This window comes from Mustela nigripes, chromosome 6, assembly GCF_022355385.1.
Source record: "Mustela nigripes isolate SB6536 chromosome 6, MUSNIG.SB6536, whole genome shotgun sequence".
NCBI classification, from domain to species: Eukaryota; Metazoa; Chordata; class Mammalia; order Carnivora; family Mustelidae; genus Mustela; species Mustela nigripes.
In genome coordinates this window covers 64933030-64955107 of record NC_081562.1, presented here as the reverse complement: position 1 = coordinate 64955107, position 22078 = coordinate 64933030, and the positions used below count along the sequence as shown (strand labels likewise).

General features: G+C 40.9%; 1 protein-coding gene across 2 annotated transcripts in view; it reads right to left on the bottom strand.

The window, feature by feature from the left end:
* Positions 1 to 22078, bottom strand: part of TMTC1 (transmembrane O-mannosyltransferase targeting cadherins 1) — a 266298-nt gene that overhangs the window by 231660 nt on the left and 12560 nt on the right. The window contains exons 2-3 of one of the 2 annotated variants that reach the window (XM_059402726.1): positions 9814 to 9991; positions 730 to 803 (exon numbers count right to left, since the gene is read on the bottom strand). In XM_059402726.1, the coding sequence (XP_059258709.1) occupies positions 730 to 803; positions 9814 to 9991 (252 nt within the window). The remainder of the gene's footprint in view (positions 1 to 729; positions 804 to 9813; positions 9992 to 22078) is intronic. The other variant, XM_059402727.1, reaches the window with a different exon arrangement.

Below are 22078 nucleotides of genomic sequence, written 5' to 3'. Positions count from 1 at the left end.
GCCCCTTTTTTCCGGGCCAACCCCTGTGCCATCAGCCCCATTCCCATTTTCTTTTTGACCCGCCTCTTTCCCGGTGTGGATATGTCACAACTCAAGTGAGAATCTGAGCACTGTGCGGAGTAAGGGCAATATCATGGTAAATTATTTTATTGCTTTTCCACATTCCAAAGCAAGGAACTTAATGTATTGTGATGAAAGGATGTGTGAATTTGAAAACTACAGATGAAAAACACTACCTTCAATTCAGCCTTGTTATTTTAAGCTCTGAGCTACTTTAGTGAGGATAATAAAGAGGAAACAGAATTAGGACCAAAATGAAACGGAGGAATTAAACAAATCATGGCCAAATAAAAGAGAGGACTACACCCAATATTTATTGGCCTGGAGCTTTCAAATTCCATTCTCAGTAAGAAATGACAAGTAAGAATAATCAAGAAGCAAGAGCTTCCCAGCACTGGGAGAGCAGTTCCGTTCAAAGGCTACGGCAAGGTTCTGAATGTGGCTAGAAGAGACAGCAGCACCACATTTCCTAAGGGGGGGTGGTTTCTATTCTGGTCTCCACAAAGCTCTCTCGGCATTTTGCTGCTAAGAAGCTTCCCTCCTTTCTCAGATAGATGCTCAAAGTACACACACACACACACACACACACACACACACATACAAGACAGAAAATCCCGAGGGGAGAGCGTGATTGTCACCACAGAGAAGGGCATTCTTAGCCATACATACCTATTGTAGGAGAGAAAGGCCAACAGAAACAGCAGGCATGCTAACACATCAGCTCTGCCAACAATTCCAGCCACCTAGAAAGTTTGAAAAAATAAAGACCTCAGAAAATTGCTTTCAGAAAACTTACAGAAATGCATTCGGTTTTAGATGAATGAAAAGTGTACAATAAAATAAGAAAACACACTGTTCTTCAAATTTGACATAAGAGTAACCACCTCTAGTTATCATATATATAACAATAAGTTTATAGAAGGAGAAAAAGAGGATAGAAAGGAAAAGAATTTTCATGCTTAATTTCCTTTTTCACCTTTCTCCTATAGAAGATCAATTTATATCATCAAGGTTTATTTATTTGCTGGTTCATTAAAAAATACTTTTTGAATAAGGACTGAGGGCCAGACACTGCGCTAGTCTTTGGCATCAGATTAATAATGGAGCAGAGGATATTTATAGAGGTCCAGCAAAAAATAAGTTTAGGAAATAATAATCCGGGTAAGAAGAGGAATGAGTAAGAACTCATGACTGCCATGTGAGCACATGTGCTTGCATGTCTGTGTGTGTGTGTGTGTGTCTGTGTGTGTGTCTTAGTTCTGTCACTGAAAGCACCTAAAAACAAGATAGCCCAGTAGCAAAGAGCCATCCTGGCACAGACCACAAACCATTCCTCCACTAAAGAGTACGTGGGCTTCCTGGAGAAATGGCTGGTTCCAGGGCTGAGGCGAAGGAGATACGAGAGGAACTTAGATCATTTTATCATGTTAGAAGGTAAGACAGTGTACGAAAAGTGACAGGTACATATTCAAAAGGACACAGAAGCCAGTGACAAGGGGCTCCTACTGACTGAATATCAGGCCATTTGAACATCAAAATAAATAAGGACAATGATAAAGTGAACCACTGGAAAAAAATGAGTGTATTCTGATATTGATGAATGGAATAAAGAAAGCACATATAAGTACACACATAAATACAGTAAGCAAGTGAATGGATGCGAACAGAAAGCTCTTGCTTACATGGAAAAGCCAGTTAATGAATGTGGAGGGAATAGTGCAGTTGGCAAATAGCCATTCTGCATCCAAAAGATGCAAGATTTGAATGAGCAGAGAGACATCACAAAATACCAGTGGATACGAAATCTAGAGTGTAAAGGTTTAATAAAGCACGGAGTATTAGTAGGGCTTCCACACACTTCCTTCAAAACAATTACTTGTTAAATAAAAAAGTAAAAAGAATAATTATACTATGGGAAAAACGCATTACACCTTAACTGGGGAATCAAAGTTGACCTCACCAATAAAAGGCAAATGGATGGGGCATGTCTCTGCATGTCATAGACCCTGAGAGGGACACAATACCACTTTTGTCAAATCCCAGCCAGGGATACATAACCTGGCTGGGATATAATCGTGAGAAGACATCAGACAAACCCAAGATGAGGAACACTCTATCTAATACACAAATACATATATTTCATATTATTAAAGCATAAAATACAATTCTACATTATTATTTCATATATATATAAAATATCAATATTTTAATATCTCCTAATTTATATTGTATCATGATTTAATAGATATAGTATAACTTCTATCATCTAATGTATTATAATACTGCATATATTATAATTACATGCTTATTATACTTACATAATATACCACATATGCATATATTATTATTTTTATTTTATATACTGCATTTTTATGTGCACATATTTTGATATCATGTATTTACATACAATTATACTATCTGTACTTGTATATTATAAAATTTTAATATAAGATAAAATAAATAAGTTTAGAAAATATAAGTTTTATCAATCATGGGCTACAGATTCTTTAACACATATGTATTATATATAACAACCATTTGAGATGACATTACACACCAACTGCAATGTTATAATAAGTATCATATAAGCCTTTTGTAATATACATATTAAATATGTTTTAATTATATTTAAAGCTTTGAATTATATTATAGAAAGATAATGAAGACTGGTAACTACTCCAAACTTGAGACTAAAGAGAAACAATGACTAATGGCCTTGGTTTTAGAAAATATACAACTAAATTATTCAGGTATAAAGAGGCATGAATTATGCAACCTACTCTCAAATGCTTCAGAATACAAGTAATATTTTTATATATTAAGGGGAAAAGAGAGGAAGAATGACAAAACAAATGTGGCAAAATGTTAAAAGTTGATGAATCCAGGTGAGGAATATATATAGGGTCATTATATATTTGAAATTAAAAAAAATTTTTTTAATGTGTTACTTAATAAAGGGACTGAGTGGATGAAGGTAGGGGGTAGACAGCTATTATAAATCTTCGTGTTAGTCCACTACTACTTAAAATGTGTAAGGATTTCTCTTGCCTTTTTGAAATTCAAGAAATAAAACCATAAAGGGAAAAAATGGGGTATGGTTCAAAAAATGCTTCCCACGAAGGCCACATACGAGCTGACTCTTAAAGATGAGTACGAGCTCACAAGGGAAAGGGACAGGGTTGACATTTCAGGCACACAAAGCTGCATCACCCAAACCATCCAGGACCTGAGGTCCACAGTGGGTTAGAGAATCAATCATAATTAACAGTGGAAAACAGTGTTCTGGGAAATATACCTATAAACACTCTCATACAATGAGCACACTTTGCAGTCAAAAGGTGAGGGGATGACAGGCACCTGCAGCTCGACCATCCAAGGCTGGAATACAGACTCCTTCTCTTGCCATTTAAGTGAGACTCAAATTTGTTATCTTTAATTTCTGGGACTTGCTTTTGTTATCTTTATTATTTTTTTTCAGATTTTATTTGTTTATTTGAGAGAGAGAGAGAGAGAGAAAGAGCATGAGCAGGGGGGAGGGGCAGAGGCAGAGAAAGAAGCAGACCCCACACTGAGCAGGGAGCCTCACGTGGGGCTTGATCCCTGAGATCAAGACCCTGAGATCCTGACCTAAACCAAAAACAGACGCTTAACAGACTGAGCCACCCAGGCGCCCCCCTTTTGTTATCTTTAAAATGAGCCTGACACCCCTACCCCATGTTACTGTCATGGTTAATGAGATGATAGGTCTGAAGTGCCCACTCAGTGTGGGTGTCCTTTCTTCCTTTTCCCTGCAGAGAAGGTAGGTGGGACTCGGAGCTGAGACAAGTTTTCTTGTGGGGCTTACAGAAATCATCTTTTTATATTCAAGGCTTGTGTGTATGATATTTTAATTTAACTTTATTAGATAAAATATATTAGTTGAAAAGTATAAATAGAAGATAATGTAATTATATACTTGCACTGAGACTGATAGCAAGTCACATACTGAGCAAAATCCTAGTCCAGTCCACAGCAAGAGAAACCTGGAGATGGCTAAGGAATTTCACGAGCAGTACAGAGTTAAAAGGTATTAGCTGATGTGGATGCCTGGACCACACACTGTTCATTGATCCGTTAATCTATAAGGCGTTTGAGGGCCAAATCAGGAAGACTGCCCGACTCAGGGGAGCTAGGCTATGACAATATGGTGTCACCTCAGTGTCGAGAACCAGCTCAGACTCACAATCTGTAAAGCAACAAATGCACACAGTTCACGCAGGAGCCCAGATCTGCTCTGTCTACACCACCGCATCTCTGAGCACGGAGCTCAGCATCACCCGCAAGGCCCCGGAAGGTTAAACAGAGAGCTCGGCTCACTAGCAACAAAGTCTAGGGATAAGGCAACACATCTGGGCCCAGAGGGACACTCATCACAGCACAACCGATGCTGCCAAGGCACACAAGAGCAAGACCTGCAAGCGGATACTGGGTGTAGCAAGTTGGAATAAGGCGATCCCAAGCCAGGCAAGCGTAATGAATGTGCTCAAGGTGCCTGAAGCATACTTCTCAGATTGCGGCCAGTCTGTGCTGCAGCCAGTCTGTGCTGCTGGGAAGCCGGCTGGATGTGCCCAGATCCAAAGAATGTAGTGTCCCCTGCAGCAGAAGCTCAGAGGGTGTTTTGAAATATTAGTGCAGACATTGACAGACTCTGTGGCCAGTTCCAAACCACCATACATTCACTGAATATCCCTGTTGAGCTGGGGTCTCTGGGGCAAGGGGGTTAGATGTCTTAAAAACAAGGTGCTTGCCATCAACTACTAAATGTCTAGACCAACCATTCACTTTCTCTGTGATTCGGTTGGTCAGTATCATCATGTTCAGTAACTGCATGACTTATTCCACTCCACATTTTCCAAGGGCCTCCTATTTGCCAGGTACTATGCCAGCTGGAGGGATATGACCTAAGCCTCAAGGAGTTTAACACCTGGTGGGGAGTCAAAGCTGTATTAATATGATACAAGCAAATTGTGTATATCATAAAGAGGAGAAATCATTGCCATGAGAATAATGGAGGGACTGATTTTGACTGCAGAAGCTGGAAGCCTTCGTGGAAAGGTTGGCATTTTACATTAAAACCTAAAGGACAAGCAAGAAGGACTCAGCAAGCTCAAGTCAGGGGATGCAAATCCGGGGCCGGAGAAGGACCACAGAAGCATTCTAGGCAGAGGAAAGCACAGTCTGAAAACACATGAGGTGTTTCTAGAAGGGAAGGCATTAAGTGATGAGAGCATGGAGTAAGCACATTAGAGGGGACAGGAGTGAACAGATATGGGATGTTTAGTTGGAGGTCCTGGGCTTTATTCTACCGACAAAGAGAGCTGAACTGTAGGATGCTGAGAAGTACAAAGGACTTAGCCAAAAGTACATGCAGATGGATAGCACGGACTCTGCCTCAAGCTGCAGGTTTTCCTCACCAAGAAGATAGTTGTTACCTGGGAACTGAATCCTGTAACACATACCCAAATGATGGAAAAAAAATGAGTGAACATCATTGGGTAGAATTCAAACAATTAGATCTAAGTCCGAGTAAGCGTAACAGAAATACCAATTAATTTAATTTGCCCCCAAAACTTATTATTTCTTAGCATACCATTCATAGGATTTATATAAAGTATACCGTATGTATCAAGTTATTGATTGTTCTAGCTGCACGAATGAGTGCCCTTACTGCCAGACAGGGCCAGGAAACACACATTTAACATGCAACAGCTGGGGACACTGGGTGGCTCGGTGGGTTAAGCCTCTGCCTTCGGCTCAGGTCATGATCTCAGGGTCCTAGGATTGAGCCCCGCATCGGGCTCTCTGCTGAGGAGGGAGCCTGCTTCCCCCTCTCTCTCTGTCTGCCTCTCTGCCTACTTGTGATCTCTCTCTGTCAAATAAATAATTAATATCTTTAAAAACAAACATGCCAGGCTGACTGACTAGATCATGACTGATTCTCTCTTACATGTGCTCTTCATCTTACATGTGTTCTGGAAATGCCGACCTTAGCCTTCAACACCATGTGTCGGCATTTCCTGCTCTCGCTTTTGACTTGATCTAAGTGCCTTCCTTCCAACCAATAATGTTTCTATGATGACTGCTAAGTTTCAATTACCACCAGGGAATTACAATGATTTTCCACGTTTTTCCCAATTTCTCTACTTATTTTTATGATGATTCAGCTCTCCAAAAGAATATACTGTCAGAAAACCCTTTGAAGAATCACAAAGCCTTCAATGAGGAAAGGTATGGGTCTATCCTAGTCATTGCTAATACCTCCTGCACTTAAATACTTGTTGAAAGACTGAGTAAATAAATGAATTTATTCCTTATACTTAAACTGGAGATAGTTTTTTATTACACAACATACTGCTTTGTCTTCTATGTATTTATGTGTATGTTCTTTGGCTTTTTTAGGAATTTGTGAACAAATTATGGGTAGGGACCCACTACCCACTCACATACCCTCCGGGCACCTAGCAGTGCCTACACCAAGCAAGAATTCATTTACTATATGCTGATTACATAATTAAGGAAACAAACCCTTAAACACACCAACATATTGAAACAAAACCCCTCCCTCAAAAAATGTTAATCCTCCATCCTTCCTGGGATTACTTAAGGTCCTGATTTTGTTCTTATTTAGCAGAGGGGAGATAAATCCCTCTGACTCCCTCTCCAGCCACACTATGATCAATTTTTCTTTTTCTTTTTTTTTTTTTACTATTAATTTATCACACCAAGTCTTCTATAAAACAATGTTTTTTTCCTATTTCTCTGTCTTCTTCCTTAGAAACCTAAACTAATACCTATAATTGAATAACAGCCTCCTAATTTTACTTCCTAGTATATATTGTTATGTTAAGTCAAATTTCTTCACCTCCTTCTTGCATATCTCATTTCCTTGTGAATGCAAATAGTTTCTGTAGAATTTTTCCCTAAACGTCCAGCTCTCGGCCTCTTTTGTCCCTATAATTGTGCTACCATGGATTTTTTTTTTTTTATTAGCTTGTTGAAACTTTATCTTAAAGGTCATTTTGCTAACAGGATGTTTTTCCTTTTTCTTAGAATTCGACCAAACTACCAGCTCATGATCCCACTATCCAAGGTTACCTGGACTCCCTCTCTGCAAGCATAGAATTAAGACTGTTATTGTTCTATCCCTTATTCTTTCCTGCAAAAATTTTCCCCAAGACACTCCAACCATATATTTTCCACTGTACTTTGACCCGGTGTCCTATATTCCATATGGACTACTACTACCATAAGGAGTAGTAGTCCTTGATTATTTCTCTTCAGGTGACATCCAAGAAGAATATTAAAAACTTGGGTATCTCATCTTTTAAAATTTGTATCTAAAATTTTTTCATCATAATTTTACATACTTGAAGGGATCTAACTTCCCATGCATTGTAAATACTGACATTTTAAAAATAAGGGTGTAATACTACTCTACTGTTTTAAATGTACCAAATGGAATCAGAAATGTGCCACCACAATTTGAAGCTCATTATTTTCCATTTACACTAACATGAACAGGCTCTTCTTTAAACGACAGACATTTCACACCCATTCCCCTTGAACTACTTCCCTCTGAGCATGTACTGTATAGTTATGCTTAAAAATATTCTACTTATCATCTTCTCTCTCTGTAATAAAAATACATCATTAAGTTACCACTTAGTATTAATACACAATTGCTCAATACATCATAACTTAGAAAAAATTATAACTAGCTCTTAGATATAAAAACACACTTCTTAATAACAGGTATAGTAGGTTTTTCTTTTTTCTTTTTAAGATTTATTTATCCAAGAAAGAGAACATGAGCGGGACAGGCAGAGGGAGAGAGAGACTCTCAAACAGACTCCCACCCAGCACAGAGGCTGATGTGGGGCTCAATCCCATGACCTGAGATCATGACCTGAGCTGAAATCAAAAGCTGGCCACTTAATGGACTGAGCCACTCAGAAGTCCCATGTTTCTTTTCTATAAGTGCAATTATTGACTGAATATTACTTTAGGTTAGAATAAGAATGCATATAGTATCAGTTCCATTCCTAGCTTTCATCTTTAAAGAAATGTTTGCATAAATGAGACAGAAATAGCTATGTTATAGCAGTGACTTAATTCTTTGAACACTAAGGTCATTGACAAAATCATAGTCATCTGTCATATTACATAATGCTTAATGATCTACCAGCCAACACTCAATCAGATTCTCCTTTAATTTGGTTGGAAGCAAATAATTTCAGCATAGCCATCATGAGAGTTACCTGTCATTAGAGTCATTTGCTTTCATGGTTTCTCAGCACTATACCAAAAATGGCTTCACCGAGATTTTCCAAAGGACTATTATTTATAGCCTTCCACTTAGAGGGACTTTTTCTATTTAAAATACTCAAGAAAGAGCTGGAAAATTTACCTTAAGTAATGTAATTTTTTTATAAATTGATTTTTTTTTGGTCTCTCATTCCAAATATATTTGTGTCAAAACCTTGGGCTTACAGATATACAATACTGTTTATGGAAAATGTCCATCATGTAGCCTAACTGGCAAAACCAGTCATTACAACACCAGTTAGCCAAATCAGGCTTCTTGTGTCGGCTCAAATGAACATATTATGATGCATCCCCATGACAACCATCTCACTTCTGAATTAAGAAGATCAAAACAGGCCACCATACCCCACTTTTAATGCCACGTTCTGTTCCTCACAGAAATAAGTGGAAGACAGACAGCGATATGAAACCCCACTCCAGATCTGTGATGCCTCAATTGAAGGAGACTTTGCTGACACCAATATATTAAATTTTTCCTTTATACAGTACCTCAGAGCTGTGGACACCTGGGGCAGAGTAAAATTCTGATGTAGGTGAGACATTTCATTTTTATTTTTCAATGAGATGACAACTGAAAGGGGAGGAGGGTGAGGAGAACCAATTTGACACCTTGACCCCAGGTGTGTTCTCAGACAGACAAACTATAGGCAAGTGTCCAGATGCAAGCTAAGGCTCTAGAAATGATTCTTTTAAAGCCATGGGGCTCAGGAAAGTCTTTTTCTACCCCTAGCAATATGGACACAATAAAACAACTGTGGTTCTTAAGCCATGAAACAAGGTAACTTGATAATGCCTTCTCAGTGCGTGATCAAGTCCATATTTCAAAGAGGACCAAACAGATCTGAACTATCTATACTTTTTAAATAAATTTTGCATCACCTACTAAGTAACTACACTTCACACGAAATAACCTGAAAACCTATTTCTAAGTCGCTATTGCAACTCTGTCTTTCTAATCTGAAGAATGTCAGTCTAACTCTTTAGCCCTCCCCTCGCACTCACTGTTCAGCATCATATATATTATAAACAGAAAGCAGAGAGAGAAAAGGTAAAATTCAAATGTAGAGCAGGAACAATGCCTCAGCACAGTAAGTAAATGAAAATGCCCTGTGCTGTTTAAAACACATTAGAACTTGAATTTTCTTCAAATAAAGAACTGTGGCCATCTACAACGACACATAATAATAACAGGTTATTTGGAAAAGCCAGTTAAAGTGTGAAGGCCATGTGAACATACAAAAAGACAAGTTGTCAAGCAGAATGATTTATATATAGAGATAAACACTTCAGTGGAGCTTTGAATTCACATGGTTTTGAAAAGGGGAAAAAAGATCAGTTTAGCTTTTTTTTTTTTAGTTCCTTGTTTCACGGAGCTGCAGTGATACTCACCGCCTCTGTGTGGACAGGGTGCACAGCAAAAAGCAATGCTGTAGCAAAAGCCAGTCCCCGGTTCCTGAAGACAGCTTTGTCACAGGTGTACATCAGGACGAGAGTCACGAGACAGTGTAAAACCACATTCACTGCATGAAAGTAGAATGGGTTCATGCCAGTCAAAAATATGTTCAGCCTGTACAAAAAGACAGAGACAGAAGCCGAATTAGCTACATACAGAACAGAAGCACAAGGAGAGAGGAGGGAATCAATCATTTTGAAAGATAAGCTGTTCAATCGATTCTTTTTAAATGACTCCCAACATCAGGTTACTCTAGATGTGGGAGTATCATTTTCCCCCATCTCAGAATGTTCCTATCTGCAGAAACCATTGCAAATGCACTGTAATTTTATTTCAGAGAACTCTGTTAGCCTCAAGGCAGGCAAAGAGGTGCTGAACCTGTTTTCCCTTTAGTCCAAGGCTCACGCGAACTACCCCATGATACTCTTGCCAGCTCTTCTCCAGGAGCTGAGCCTTCAAAGACTAGTCCACAGTTCTATGGGTCAAAGCCGCAACCACTGAAGAGGAGAAAAAACCACAAGACTATGACTGCCGTCACAGTTGGGACAAACCAAGCGTGAACGTCTTCTCTCACCCGCAGTGCCCCCCAAGAACCAAATTTCCAGATTATGCACCTGGAATGATCGTTAATTACCACTCCACAAAGGATCTTCGGGGCATCTGAAGATGCTATTACCAGCTGCAGCTGAAATTAAAAGGATGAGCAAAAGCACATTGTTTCAGAATCGGTATTGAATGTTTCCTAACTTAAATTCCCACAGACCTCAAAATTTGAATTCTAAGATTATGACGAAGAAACTAAAATCGATCACAGAAAGAAGGGAAACTCATGGGGCACCAGGACAGCTCCATCGGTTAAAGCGCCCAACTTTTCGTTTTAGCTCAGGTCATGATCTCAGGCTGGTGAGATCCTGCCCCTGCCAGGGTCTCTGTGCTTAAGATTCTCTCTCTCTCTCTCCCTCTCCCTCTGCACCCCCAACCCCATTTGCAGGCTCGCACCCTCTCTCCCACTCCCTCTAAAAAGAAAAGAAAAAAAAAAAAGAGGAACAAATGTATTGTTCAACATTTTAAAAAATACCTTCCTGAGATAGAAATGCAGAACAGACTTAAGGTTGCCTTAAATTTAATAACAGGACATAATGTCCCTAATTGATTCTGTGGGGTTAGCAAAAATATAGTTGTATAGGGAGCACCCTAAATGGGACTGCCTGTAGTTGTCTATACTCCAGCTTGTTTCACTGAAACAGTAATCCCTAGATCTGCTTCTCTTAAAGAAACACCTTCTTTTAGCCAAACAATTGAAAATGCAAGTCAACTTTAGCGATGGCATAAGCATATTCTAAACACTTGACTTGAGAAGTGCACGAATTTAACCTACAGAATTTTAAACATCTCAAGTTTTATTTGGACACATGAATATAAATGTCATAGTTACTGACTCCATTTTCATTCCCACTGAAGTAATCAAGCCTAGAAAAATGAATTGCTTTGTGGAACCTGACTTCGGGGCTCCAAAGAAAGATTCCAGCAAGCCGTATGATGGCCAACCCATGAGTCTGTGCACACAACCCCCAGAGTCCTGAAGATGGAAGCATGGCATGAAACAGCCCATCTAGAACAATGGGCCATGAACTAGGGGGCGGGCAGGTCCGGCTAAAAAAGAAAGAAGAGCATCCCATTCCAGTACAAGAGGACCCACCTGTGGTGAGCGAGCTGCTGGAAATCACCAAGATCGGGATGGGGGAGCTGTGAGAGGCAAGACCAGATCCCTATCCTTGAAGAACTTAGGCGCAATTCCCAGAGAGCCCACCCACCTGAGTTGATTTCTACTCCATCAGGCTAAGCTTTCCAGACCAACTAAGCCATCCATTCCAAGTTCATTCACACCCATGACAATGAGACAAAACAGGCAAATCTTACAAACAGCTGGTGAGTGTCCAAGTGGGAAGGTCTCAAGCTTATCAATTTGTACCAAAAGGCTTTAAGAAGTACATAAACACTGACCAAAAGTTCCACTTCCAGGAATTTTCCATAAGGAAATAACCAGAAAACTGTTCAAAGATAGATACAGATAGATATAGATACAGATACAGGTATATAGACATAGGTAGACAAATGTAACATTGTGATATAATAAGATACATATTTCAGTCTTTATCCCAACTCCTGGCAGAGACTCTAAAAACTCTGTAATTTCTTCAGTCATAAAGGTACTAGGACAATCTTTTGTTGTAGTATTTGGTCTTTGGCGCTGATTCCTGACACAGAACTCCTAAATCCCTCAGAACTCCCCAAGTGGTTGGATTATCTTTTTTCTAATAAGGTGACTCCTGGTGGGCTCCTGGATGGCTTCTGGATGTGGGCCGGTCTCCCGAAAGATCAAGTTATGATTAGAAGCTCGAACTTTTAGCCCCTTCCCTCCTCTATCCTCCAGGTACTGGGGGGGGGGGGGGGGGGCGGAGATGGAGTTCATTATCAGTGATGCCTAGCTCCTCCATAAAAACTCCCTGAACCACAGGGTCTGGAAAACTTCCAAGTTGGTGAACACACCACCAAGTTGGGCACACAACACACTGCAGTTCCATGGGACAGAAGCTCCTGAGCTTGGGGCCTTCCAGACCCCACCTTAAGGATCTCTTCAACTGGCTGTTCATCTATATCTTGCATCATACCCTTCATTCTATAACAAATCAGTAAACATTAAATAAGTGCTTCCTTGACTTCTGTGAGCCACTGGAGTAAATTACTGAATCTGAGGAGGGCATCATGAGAACTCCCGATTTGCAACTAAGCTGGACAGAAGTGCAGCAAGCTAGGGACCCACTACTTGCAACCAGCGTCTGAAGTGGGTTAGTCGGGGCACCTGGGTGGCTCAGTCGGTGAAGCAGCTGCCTTTGGCTCAGGTCATGATCCTGGGATCAAGTCCCACATCCGGCTCCCTGCTCAGTGGGGAGCCTGCTTCTCCCTCTGCCTCTGCTGTTCCCCCTGCTTGTGCTCTCTTTCCCACTCCTCTCTCTCTCATTCTCTCTATTAAATAAATAATAAAAAAAAAAAAAGGACACTGAGAACTGGTCACTAAAAAATAAAAACCCTACACACCTGATGTCAGAAGCATTGAGTAAGTAGAAGAATAGGACTTGCCTTTTTAACATACAAGATGCATCCTACTGTGATAATCATAAAAATGACAATGAAGAGAAGGCAAGACATCAAATAAGCCAAGTCCCTAATGTATTTGACTGATTTCACAGATATTACACTTTAGATCATCATTTTGGATTACAAATTAACAGTAATGCCTTTAAAAAGAGAACAAAAGACTTGTTATTTTTTTTCCAAAATATTTGTTATTCAACCATTTGAAAAGTAAAAAAGAATCATTAAAAGTGTTGCTAGTATATTGCCACACTTTTTGAGGTACTTTCCCCTTCCAAGAATGATACAAAATGAGTCCCATTTGTAGTCCATATGTATCCTATCTGAAAATGTGCAGGAGTTATCTATATAGAGGACTGCGGGGGTGGGGGGGGGTATTTGAATAGAGTTGACACACAATGTTACATTAGTTCCAAGTGTACAATTTAGTGATTTGACAAGTTTATACATTATGCTATATTCACAAGTATGGCTGTCATCAGATTAATATTCCTAAAACCGGTTAGGACAAAATGCCTGGTGTTTTAAGTGAATTCAATTGGATGTTAAAATATAAAAAATAAAATTACTGAATGGGGAACGACTGCATTGCTAATTAAGGTAACTGAAAGGCCCTCACACAGTACCAGATATTGGCGAATCTAAAGCCCTGAGAAATGACTGAGAATCTAAAACTACTAGAGTTTCCCAAATATCTAAAGAGATAGAGAGTGAGCTCTCCAAACTATGGACAAGTGAGCTTGAGAGGAAATAATAACAAAACGTTATTTATGAGCAGTGGAAAGAGAATCTCTGATTCTTTTATGGGTTCACAAAAAGGGGGTTTAACGGATTAACCTCACATTTTACTAGAACAGGGAGCATGACAGACATATCACATCTTTATTTTAAGAAAGACATTAAATCAAAAACTTTCAGAATCTCCTTATGTACAAGATACAAGAATATGGATTTGTGGCAAATACAAAGAGTGGTGAATAATAACCAGGGTCTCCTTAGATGGAGACCTTCAGTGTAAGTCACAAGATTCTGACATTATCTCTGGTCTGTCCCATATCTCTATCAGAAACTCAGCGAGATCTGTAGCATATGCTAACCAAGCTTGCAGAAAGCCTACATCTGCGAAAGAGGGTCCACTCAACTGGCAGACTAAGATTCACAAAAAGTTTAAATGCTTGCTATTGTTAATTAATTCTTACAGGTTTAGGTAGAATATGGGTAAGAGAAAAGTTCCACATCTGGACATAAAAGAGAACAAAATACTTGCAATCCAGGCTAAAGCTATACACATAGTATTGTCCAAGGGCTGTCAGTTTATGCTAAACTCGCCGAGTTATTGTGTCTTGGCTATCAAACACACCAAACTGCATTAAGCCAAACTAATTTTCATTTCAGTTCATTCTAACAGATATTTATTGAGTAACTACTTCATGTCAGATATGATGTAGGGCCCAGAGATAGAAAGAGAAGACATGGCATCTGCTACCAAAGAGCTGACAGCATTGTAGGAGAAAGAGAGACATCGACAAATAATAGTGAAAGAAAGCTAGCAAAGGGAGAATCTACCGGGGCAGAGACAGGAAAGAGGGAGGTATTCTGGTGTGTGCCGGAGAGGGTATCCAACATGGGGCAGCAGCCCCTCCAGGTGCTACTTTAATGCCGGAGCACCTTCCTAGGAGAGCCCCAGGATGCTGGAAGAGTGGGGAGTCTCAAAAATGATGTCTCAGGGGCACCTGGGTGGCTCAGTGGGGTTAAAGCCTCTGCCTTCGGCTCAGGTCATGATCTCAGGGTCCTGGAATAGAGTCCTGCACTGGGCTCTCTGCTCTGCAGGGAGCCTGCTTCTCCCTCTCTCTCTCTCTGCCTGCCTCTCTGCCTCCCTGTGATTTCTGTCTGTCAAATAAATAAATAAAAAATCTTAAAAAAAAAAATGATGTCTCAGGAAAGACTTGAGGAGATGTGGAAAGCTCAGTCTCGAGAAAGATGATAGAAATTATCCCAAATTCTCCAAGGGAAAGGATTTTTGCCATAATTTAGCCACCTTATGGCTATAACCCTAGTGCCCAGCACAATGCCTGGTTCCCAGCTGTCAAAATTAAGTGAATAATGGATGGATGTACGGACAAAAGAATGAGTGAGTGAAGCAATGCATGGACTCAAGCAGCTCTCAGACTGGAAAGGAAGACGCAATAACAATGCTGCAAAGAGACTCCCCAAGGGCTAAGTATGGCCTACAAACTGTTCTGTTTCAACAGTACGCCTTTTCTTCTTTTAATTTACCAACATATTTAAAACAAGTGATTTCTTTTTTCTTAAATTAACATATAATGTATTATTAGCCCCAGGGGTACAGGTCTGTGAATCGCCAGGTTTACACACTTCACAGCAATCATAGCACACACCCTCCCCAATGTCCATAATCCCACCCCCCTCTCCCACGGCGGCAACCCTCAGTTTGTTTTGTGAGATTAAGAGTCACTTATGGTTTGTCTCCCTCCCGATCCCACCTTGTTTCATTTATTCTTTTCCTACCCCCCAAACCCTCCACATTGCATCTCTGCTTCCTCATATGAGGGAGATCATATGTTAGTTGTCTTTCTCCAATTGACTTATTTTGCTAAGCATAATACCCTCTAGTTCCATCCATGTCGTCACAAATGGCAAGATTTCACTTTCTTTTGATGGCTGCATAGTATTCCCTTGTGTATATGCGTGTATGTGTACACACACACACACACACACACACACACACACCATTTTCTTTATCTACTCATCTGTTGATGGACATCTAGGTTCTTTCCATAGTTTGGCTATTGTGGACATTGCTGCTATAAACATTCAGGTGCACATGCCTCTTTGGATCACTACATTTGTATCTTTAGGGTAAATAGCCAGTAGTGCAATTGCTGGTTAATAGGGTAGTTCTATTTTCAACTTTTTGAGGAACCTCCATGATAAAACAGGTGATTTCTTATAAAGATCTCTAGCTTCTCTTAAAATATTAGAAGACCTGGTAATTCTGGGCCCACATGGCTACATGGAAATATCTGTGTGCCCATTGAGATGGCGCAAAGTAGTCACAATTTAACACAATACAAGCCAACTACTCTAAAGAAGAAGCAGTATTTAAGACTAGAACTGGTGTTTGGATAACCAGAAATGTCCATACAGAAGCATGAAAAACAGCCCACCCTAAATACCACCTAAGAAAAATAGTTTCTCACGTCCCACGTCACCCTAAGTGCATTCCACTATAGCATTTACTCAGTTTTTTAAAAACTCTTTAACCATATTCCTCAAATATTATAAGCTTTTTCATGCATTGTAAAAAATTCACTTTTTTCCTCATCATATCCATCTCTCCTAGCACACAGTAGACTCTAAATGAAAGTTTACTGAATGAGCAAATAAACTTGAATTAAGTTGTAAGTTGAAAAGATCATCTTTCCCTTTTAACAGTAAGAATCTCTAATTTGGTTCAGCCTTCATCTCTAATTCATTTTTTTTAAGATTTTTTAAAAAGATTTTATTTATTTATTTGACAGAGAGAGAGAGAGCAGCACATGCACCAGTAAGGGAGGGGCAGAGGAAGAGGTTGGCTCCCCGCTGAGCAAGGAGACCATTGGCAGGGTCTGTCCCAGGACACTGGGATCATGACCTGAGCAGAAGGCAGACATTTAACTGACTGAGCCACCCAGGCGCCCTGAGCCTTCATCTCTAACTTAAAGCTTAAACCGAGCAATAAGAAGTGTATGTATGTGTATATATATATATATATATATATATATATTTTTTTTTTTTTTTTTTTTATAAAAACTCTGAACAGGGTGCCTGGGTGGCTCAGTCAGTTAAGCATCTGCCTTTAGCTCAGATCATGATCTGAGGGTCCTGGGATTGAGCCCCACATCATGCTCCCCTCCCCCCAAGTCTGCCCTGCCACCACTAGTTCTCTCTCTCTCTCTCAAATAAATAAATATTTGAAGAAGAAAGAGGAGGAAAATGGAGAGGAGAAGGGGAAAAAGGGGGGGCGGGAGGAGGAGAAGGAGGAGAAGGTGGAGGAGGAGGAGGAAAAGATAAAAGAATAATCACATCTGACCGGCTGAAAGCCTTCCAGACTTTTTGGCAAACAGGACCGCAAATGCCCTTCCTCCATCTGAGCTTGTCTGCCTCCCTGTAAAGCTGCCCAGAGAAGTGGGGTTACAATGAACTCACAGCAATCACAGGGCACTGGTCCCCAGAACAGGTCACAGGGTCACAGTGTCCACCAAGAAGTTACAGGAGGAGGAGTGGGGAAGGAAGAGGAAAGCCATTGGCTGCCCCTCCTTTTCCACCCACTCACAGAGCCTGGATCTCTAGATAAAGCCCCTTACTCCTTTTAATTTTCTTCCGTGGAAAATAGTTCTGGATTAAAAAAACAAAACCGGGGCGCCTGGGTGGCTCAGTGGGTTAAAAAAACAAAACCGGCTGTGTCCCTGGAAGAGACTTCTACTACGGAACAGACTAGGACCCTTCTTCCAGGAGACCCCAGGTCAGTCAGTCAAACAGCTCTACCTCCATACTCCCACCTAACAGGTCATGATTCTCCCCTGTGGTGACTCAAGCCTGGCTTTCCACCAAGCCTGGAGTTTCCCAGGTACAGAGACGAAGCAACATCTAAGAGGGCTGCATATCTACTTCATTCCTACAAACAGTGTGATTAACTGGCCACCACCAGCGATCCCTCCCAGGGGGTCATGGCATCCTGATCACCCTTAGGTCCCTGCTGCCTGTCTGCCTTTCGTGGTAAATGCACTCCCCTTGTCTTGGGCAGCTAAGCTCTGCCACTGGCATCCGGCTCTCCCAGACCCCAGCAGAAAGCCCACCTCAGTCGCATCTCCCACATCACACCTGCCCACAGACAAGAGCCAAAGCAGAGCTTCTCCAAGCTGCAGGTGCTCCCTCACTAACGTAGTTCTTAATGCCTCAGTGGAGGGAAGATCGCTGGCCCTCAAGGACTGTAGTAGAGGGGTGGGAGGAAGGTGTGGGCCGGCGGCATGTGGTAAACGCACGGCAACATTCCTCTCAATGAGCTTTTGGATTCTTTTTTCTGTAACACTCCAGAGATACTTGGCATCTCAGCTTCATGTAACATATGCTCCCACTGGGTCCCAGTGGTTCCCAGATTCTGAATCCCCTGACGTGCATGCTACAATTGCCAATTCCCTCATTCCACCCCCAAGATAATTGTAAGTTAGTAAATGTGAAATAGGACCTGGAGATCTGTCCCAAGAAACCCAGTGATTCAAACCAGGTGATACTCAGAACAATGAGAGACACGCATCTCAATACTTAAAGGAAGGCTACCTATCTTTGCCATGATTACCTGGGAAATCCAGTTTTCTCAGCAATAACACAACATACATTGTTTCGCAATACAAACTACAAACCAGGGAAAAGAAAAAATTAAATGTACTTTAACCATCCTAACCTTAACTGTCTGTTTCTGCTATCTCAAGTAACGAGTCCTCCAACACTTTCCTCGTGAGTTTCCACCGCCCAAAACTGAACACACAGAACATTCTCCGGTCTTCCTCAACTGCCATTCATTTTTCTTCTTCCCTCTCTTGCCATCCTCTCAGCTCTCAAACACTAATAAGTGGTTTCCATAGTCTTCTTAGATCATTCAACCAATAAATAACAACATCTGGTTTTTCTCGTTTTCCTCTAAGGCGAATCCCTTTGGCCCTTAATCATTTTGGTTGCTCTTCTTCTGCATTCCCTCTAGTATCAAGAATAAATCAGCAAATCATCACTTAATGTTTCAAAGAACCAAAGGATAGGATTTGCAGGCACCAAGGCAAGTAACACAGTGCAAAGGGGGAGACGGGTGCTCCGAGACACAAATAAAATTTATGGTCTGGGTTTGTGCTCAAGGCATCCCATTCTCCCCTGGCTATGAGGAAGCTATGGGGAGGGAACAAGGCAAGAGGAACTTGTCAGGAGGAGCCCACACCTATGCAAGGGATAGTTATTGTCATGAGGGTCCCGTAAGTGCTCAGAGTAACAAGTACATCAAAGAAACGCTGGGGAAACTGAGAGGAAGAAGATCTGTGACAAGGCAGCAAGTCTCAAAAGAAAATCTTCAAAAAGAGAGTCAGCAAATAATAAAAATTTAAAATAAAAATAATAAAAATTTAAAAATTAAAATTAAAATAATTTTAAAAATAAACAGATATAAATATAGTTTAGTTAGAAGCATAATTGAGTTGTCAGTTTTTAGCCAATTCGTTTTCCTTTAAAGGTACATTTTGGGTAAAGTTCCTGGATGCGCTACAATTCTGACAGTGACTAGCCAGAGTTTATGTGGGGACAAACTCCTGCACAGGGATGCACTCCCTTCAGACACTAGCTGCAAGTTCAACGGTCCCCAGGCTACCTGCCCTGCTGACCAACTGACCACAAATCTTGGGGTTCCCACAACTCCCTCAGATTTGATAATTTGCAGGAATGACTCACAGAATTCGAGAAAGCATTACACTTGTGATTTCAATTTTATTGTACAGGATAAAAATCAAAACCTGTCCAAAAAAAAAAGGCTCATGGAGACAGGTCTGAGAGGGTCCCAAACAGAAACCTTTCTTGTCATCACCTCCTCAACATGATATATGAATACCAATCAGGCAAACTCAACAAGCTTCAATGTCAAGTTTTTAACTGGGGTTTCATTACTTAGGTTGATTGATAGAATCAATCACTGGGCATGTGACTGAACTCAATCTCCAGCACCACCTTCCCTGCCTGGAGGTTGGAAGGTAGGGCTTGTATGTGGCACAAAGTCCCATCGTTCTAAACCTACAACTGGTCTTTCCAGCATAGCCAGCCCAGATGGCTATCAGATGGTCCACCGTGAGTTACCTCTTCCTTAGCACAAACTCAAGGGTGATCTTGGGACCCACTGTGAGCAGCAGAGACACTCCCATCACTCAGGAATTTCCAAGGGTTTAGAAGCTCCCTCCCAGGAACCTGGGATAAAGGTCAAATTCTTTATTCTACAGTACTTGGCGACAGAAAGTCACAGTCATCATAGTTCCTTTGAAAAAGTATTTTCAGAGCCTTATACTTTATTTGATCCAACTGGAAACATGTCATGTCTACCTCACTGGCTTGAAAAAACATGGCCTTTCTTTAAAGACTATAGGAAACGAGGATGGATGAACTTTGGTCCCCTGACAGCAAGGTCTGGAGAAAACTCTGTAATTCTGGGGTTTGCCTCAGAAGGCACAGCTGCTATGTCCAGTCTTAAAATTTACAGCTAACATCACATTTCAATATGCCATGCAAGAGGAGAATGGTCCCAAAGTGCTGTGGATCGTCATTCTTTACAGAGAGTCACAGTCCCAGCAGGAGGCAACAGGGAGCCACTACTGCCCCTTTCAGAATCAAAACTGTCCCTCAGCCTCCCATGATGCAGGACCCACTGGAATCCATCTCTTGTATCCTAGAAATTCTTTATCTGCCTCCATTTTTCTCTTTGACAGAGGGGAGAATAAAGGAAATAAACCAAGAAACAAATTAAGCAGACTTTTTTGTCTATGTTATAAAAGTGTACCCCTGCCTAAATATTTACCTGAAAAAGTCAAGCATTCATGTGAGTGATTAACTCATTCAATCTTTCAACAGTAATTTAGGAAGCCCCCACTTTGTATGGCAGGCATTGTTCCAGGTGCTAAGGATACACCTCATGGAGCAAGGGAAGAAAAGAACCAATAATAAATCCATGTTGCCAGGTTACCTGGGAGGCTCAGTGGGTTAAACCTCTGCCTTTGGCTCAGGTCATGATCCCAGGGTCCTCGGATTGAGCCCCACATCGGGTTTTCTGCTCAACAGGGAGCCTGCTTCTCCCTCTCTCTCTGCCTACCTCTTTGCCTACTTGTGATCGATCTCTCTCTCTCTCTCTCTCTCTCTCTGTCAAATTAAAAAAAAAAAAAAATCCATGCTGCTAGACAGCAATGTGGGCTACTAAGGCAAAGAGGGTAGAGTGAGGGAGTAAGGATGAAACATGGAGGACAGTCCGCCATTTTGGATCAGGGTGCCAGGGAAGGTGTCAAGGAGGAAATGACATTTGAGCAGAGATTGAAGGTGGTAAGAGAGCAAGAGTGCATGCGTCTGGGCAAAGAGCATTTCAGAAAGTATAAAGGCTCCCAGGCAGCAGTGGGTGTAGCCTGTAAAGGACACAAGGACTTTAGAATGCCAGCAGAGGTAGATTGAGGTGCAGACTAATAGACCAGAGTCAGGGAAGTGGCCAGGGGTCAGATCAACAGGGTATTGGAGAACAAAAACCATTCTCATCATTTGGAAAAGAACAGTGCCATTAACTCTGGCATGCCCAAGCACTCCTCCCCTGTCCCTCCCTGCTTTTTTAAGTGGAATGACTACGTATTCAAAGTATTCAAAGTTAGGAAAAACATGAACTGTAAGCTCCAAAGGAAGACAGAAAAGACATATGTTGATTTAAAATAATAAAAATAAATAAATAAAGATTGCTTCCAATGGTGTTTTCTAAGCTTCATTCAGAGACTCACCTCTAAAAACCCTCATAATTCAAAAATATACTCCTCTGATTTTCCATCCTTCCTACACTGCCAGACTATAGCCCAAAACCCATTTTACATCTAAGTCTCATGCTGGCAGGCAACTATCTTAACCTCCGTCTCTTGGGGTTTCCAAGAGAAACATTAGTTTGGCATGCAAATTTCAGAGGACATTTTTTATTCTTCTCTATAAAATCTTCATTGCCTTCAATCATATTTTTCCTTGGCTCTATCCATCACTGAACATCCTAGACAATCTAGTCAAACAATCTACGATGGCAGGTGTCGGCCATCAGAGACTGCGAACAGAAACTTACCAGCTTTGCTGCAACAGACCATCTCTACATGAGTTCCAAAGAGGACAAAGCAAAAGGAACAGAACCAAAATGAACATGCCACCATTTCTTTTAGATTTTGGGCATAGAGGCTAGAGCTGATTTTCATGGTTGGCATATCATCTGCGACTAAAAGATGAAAA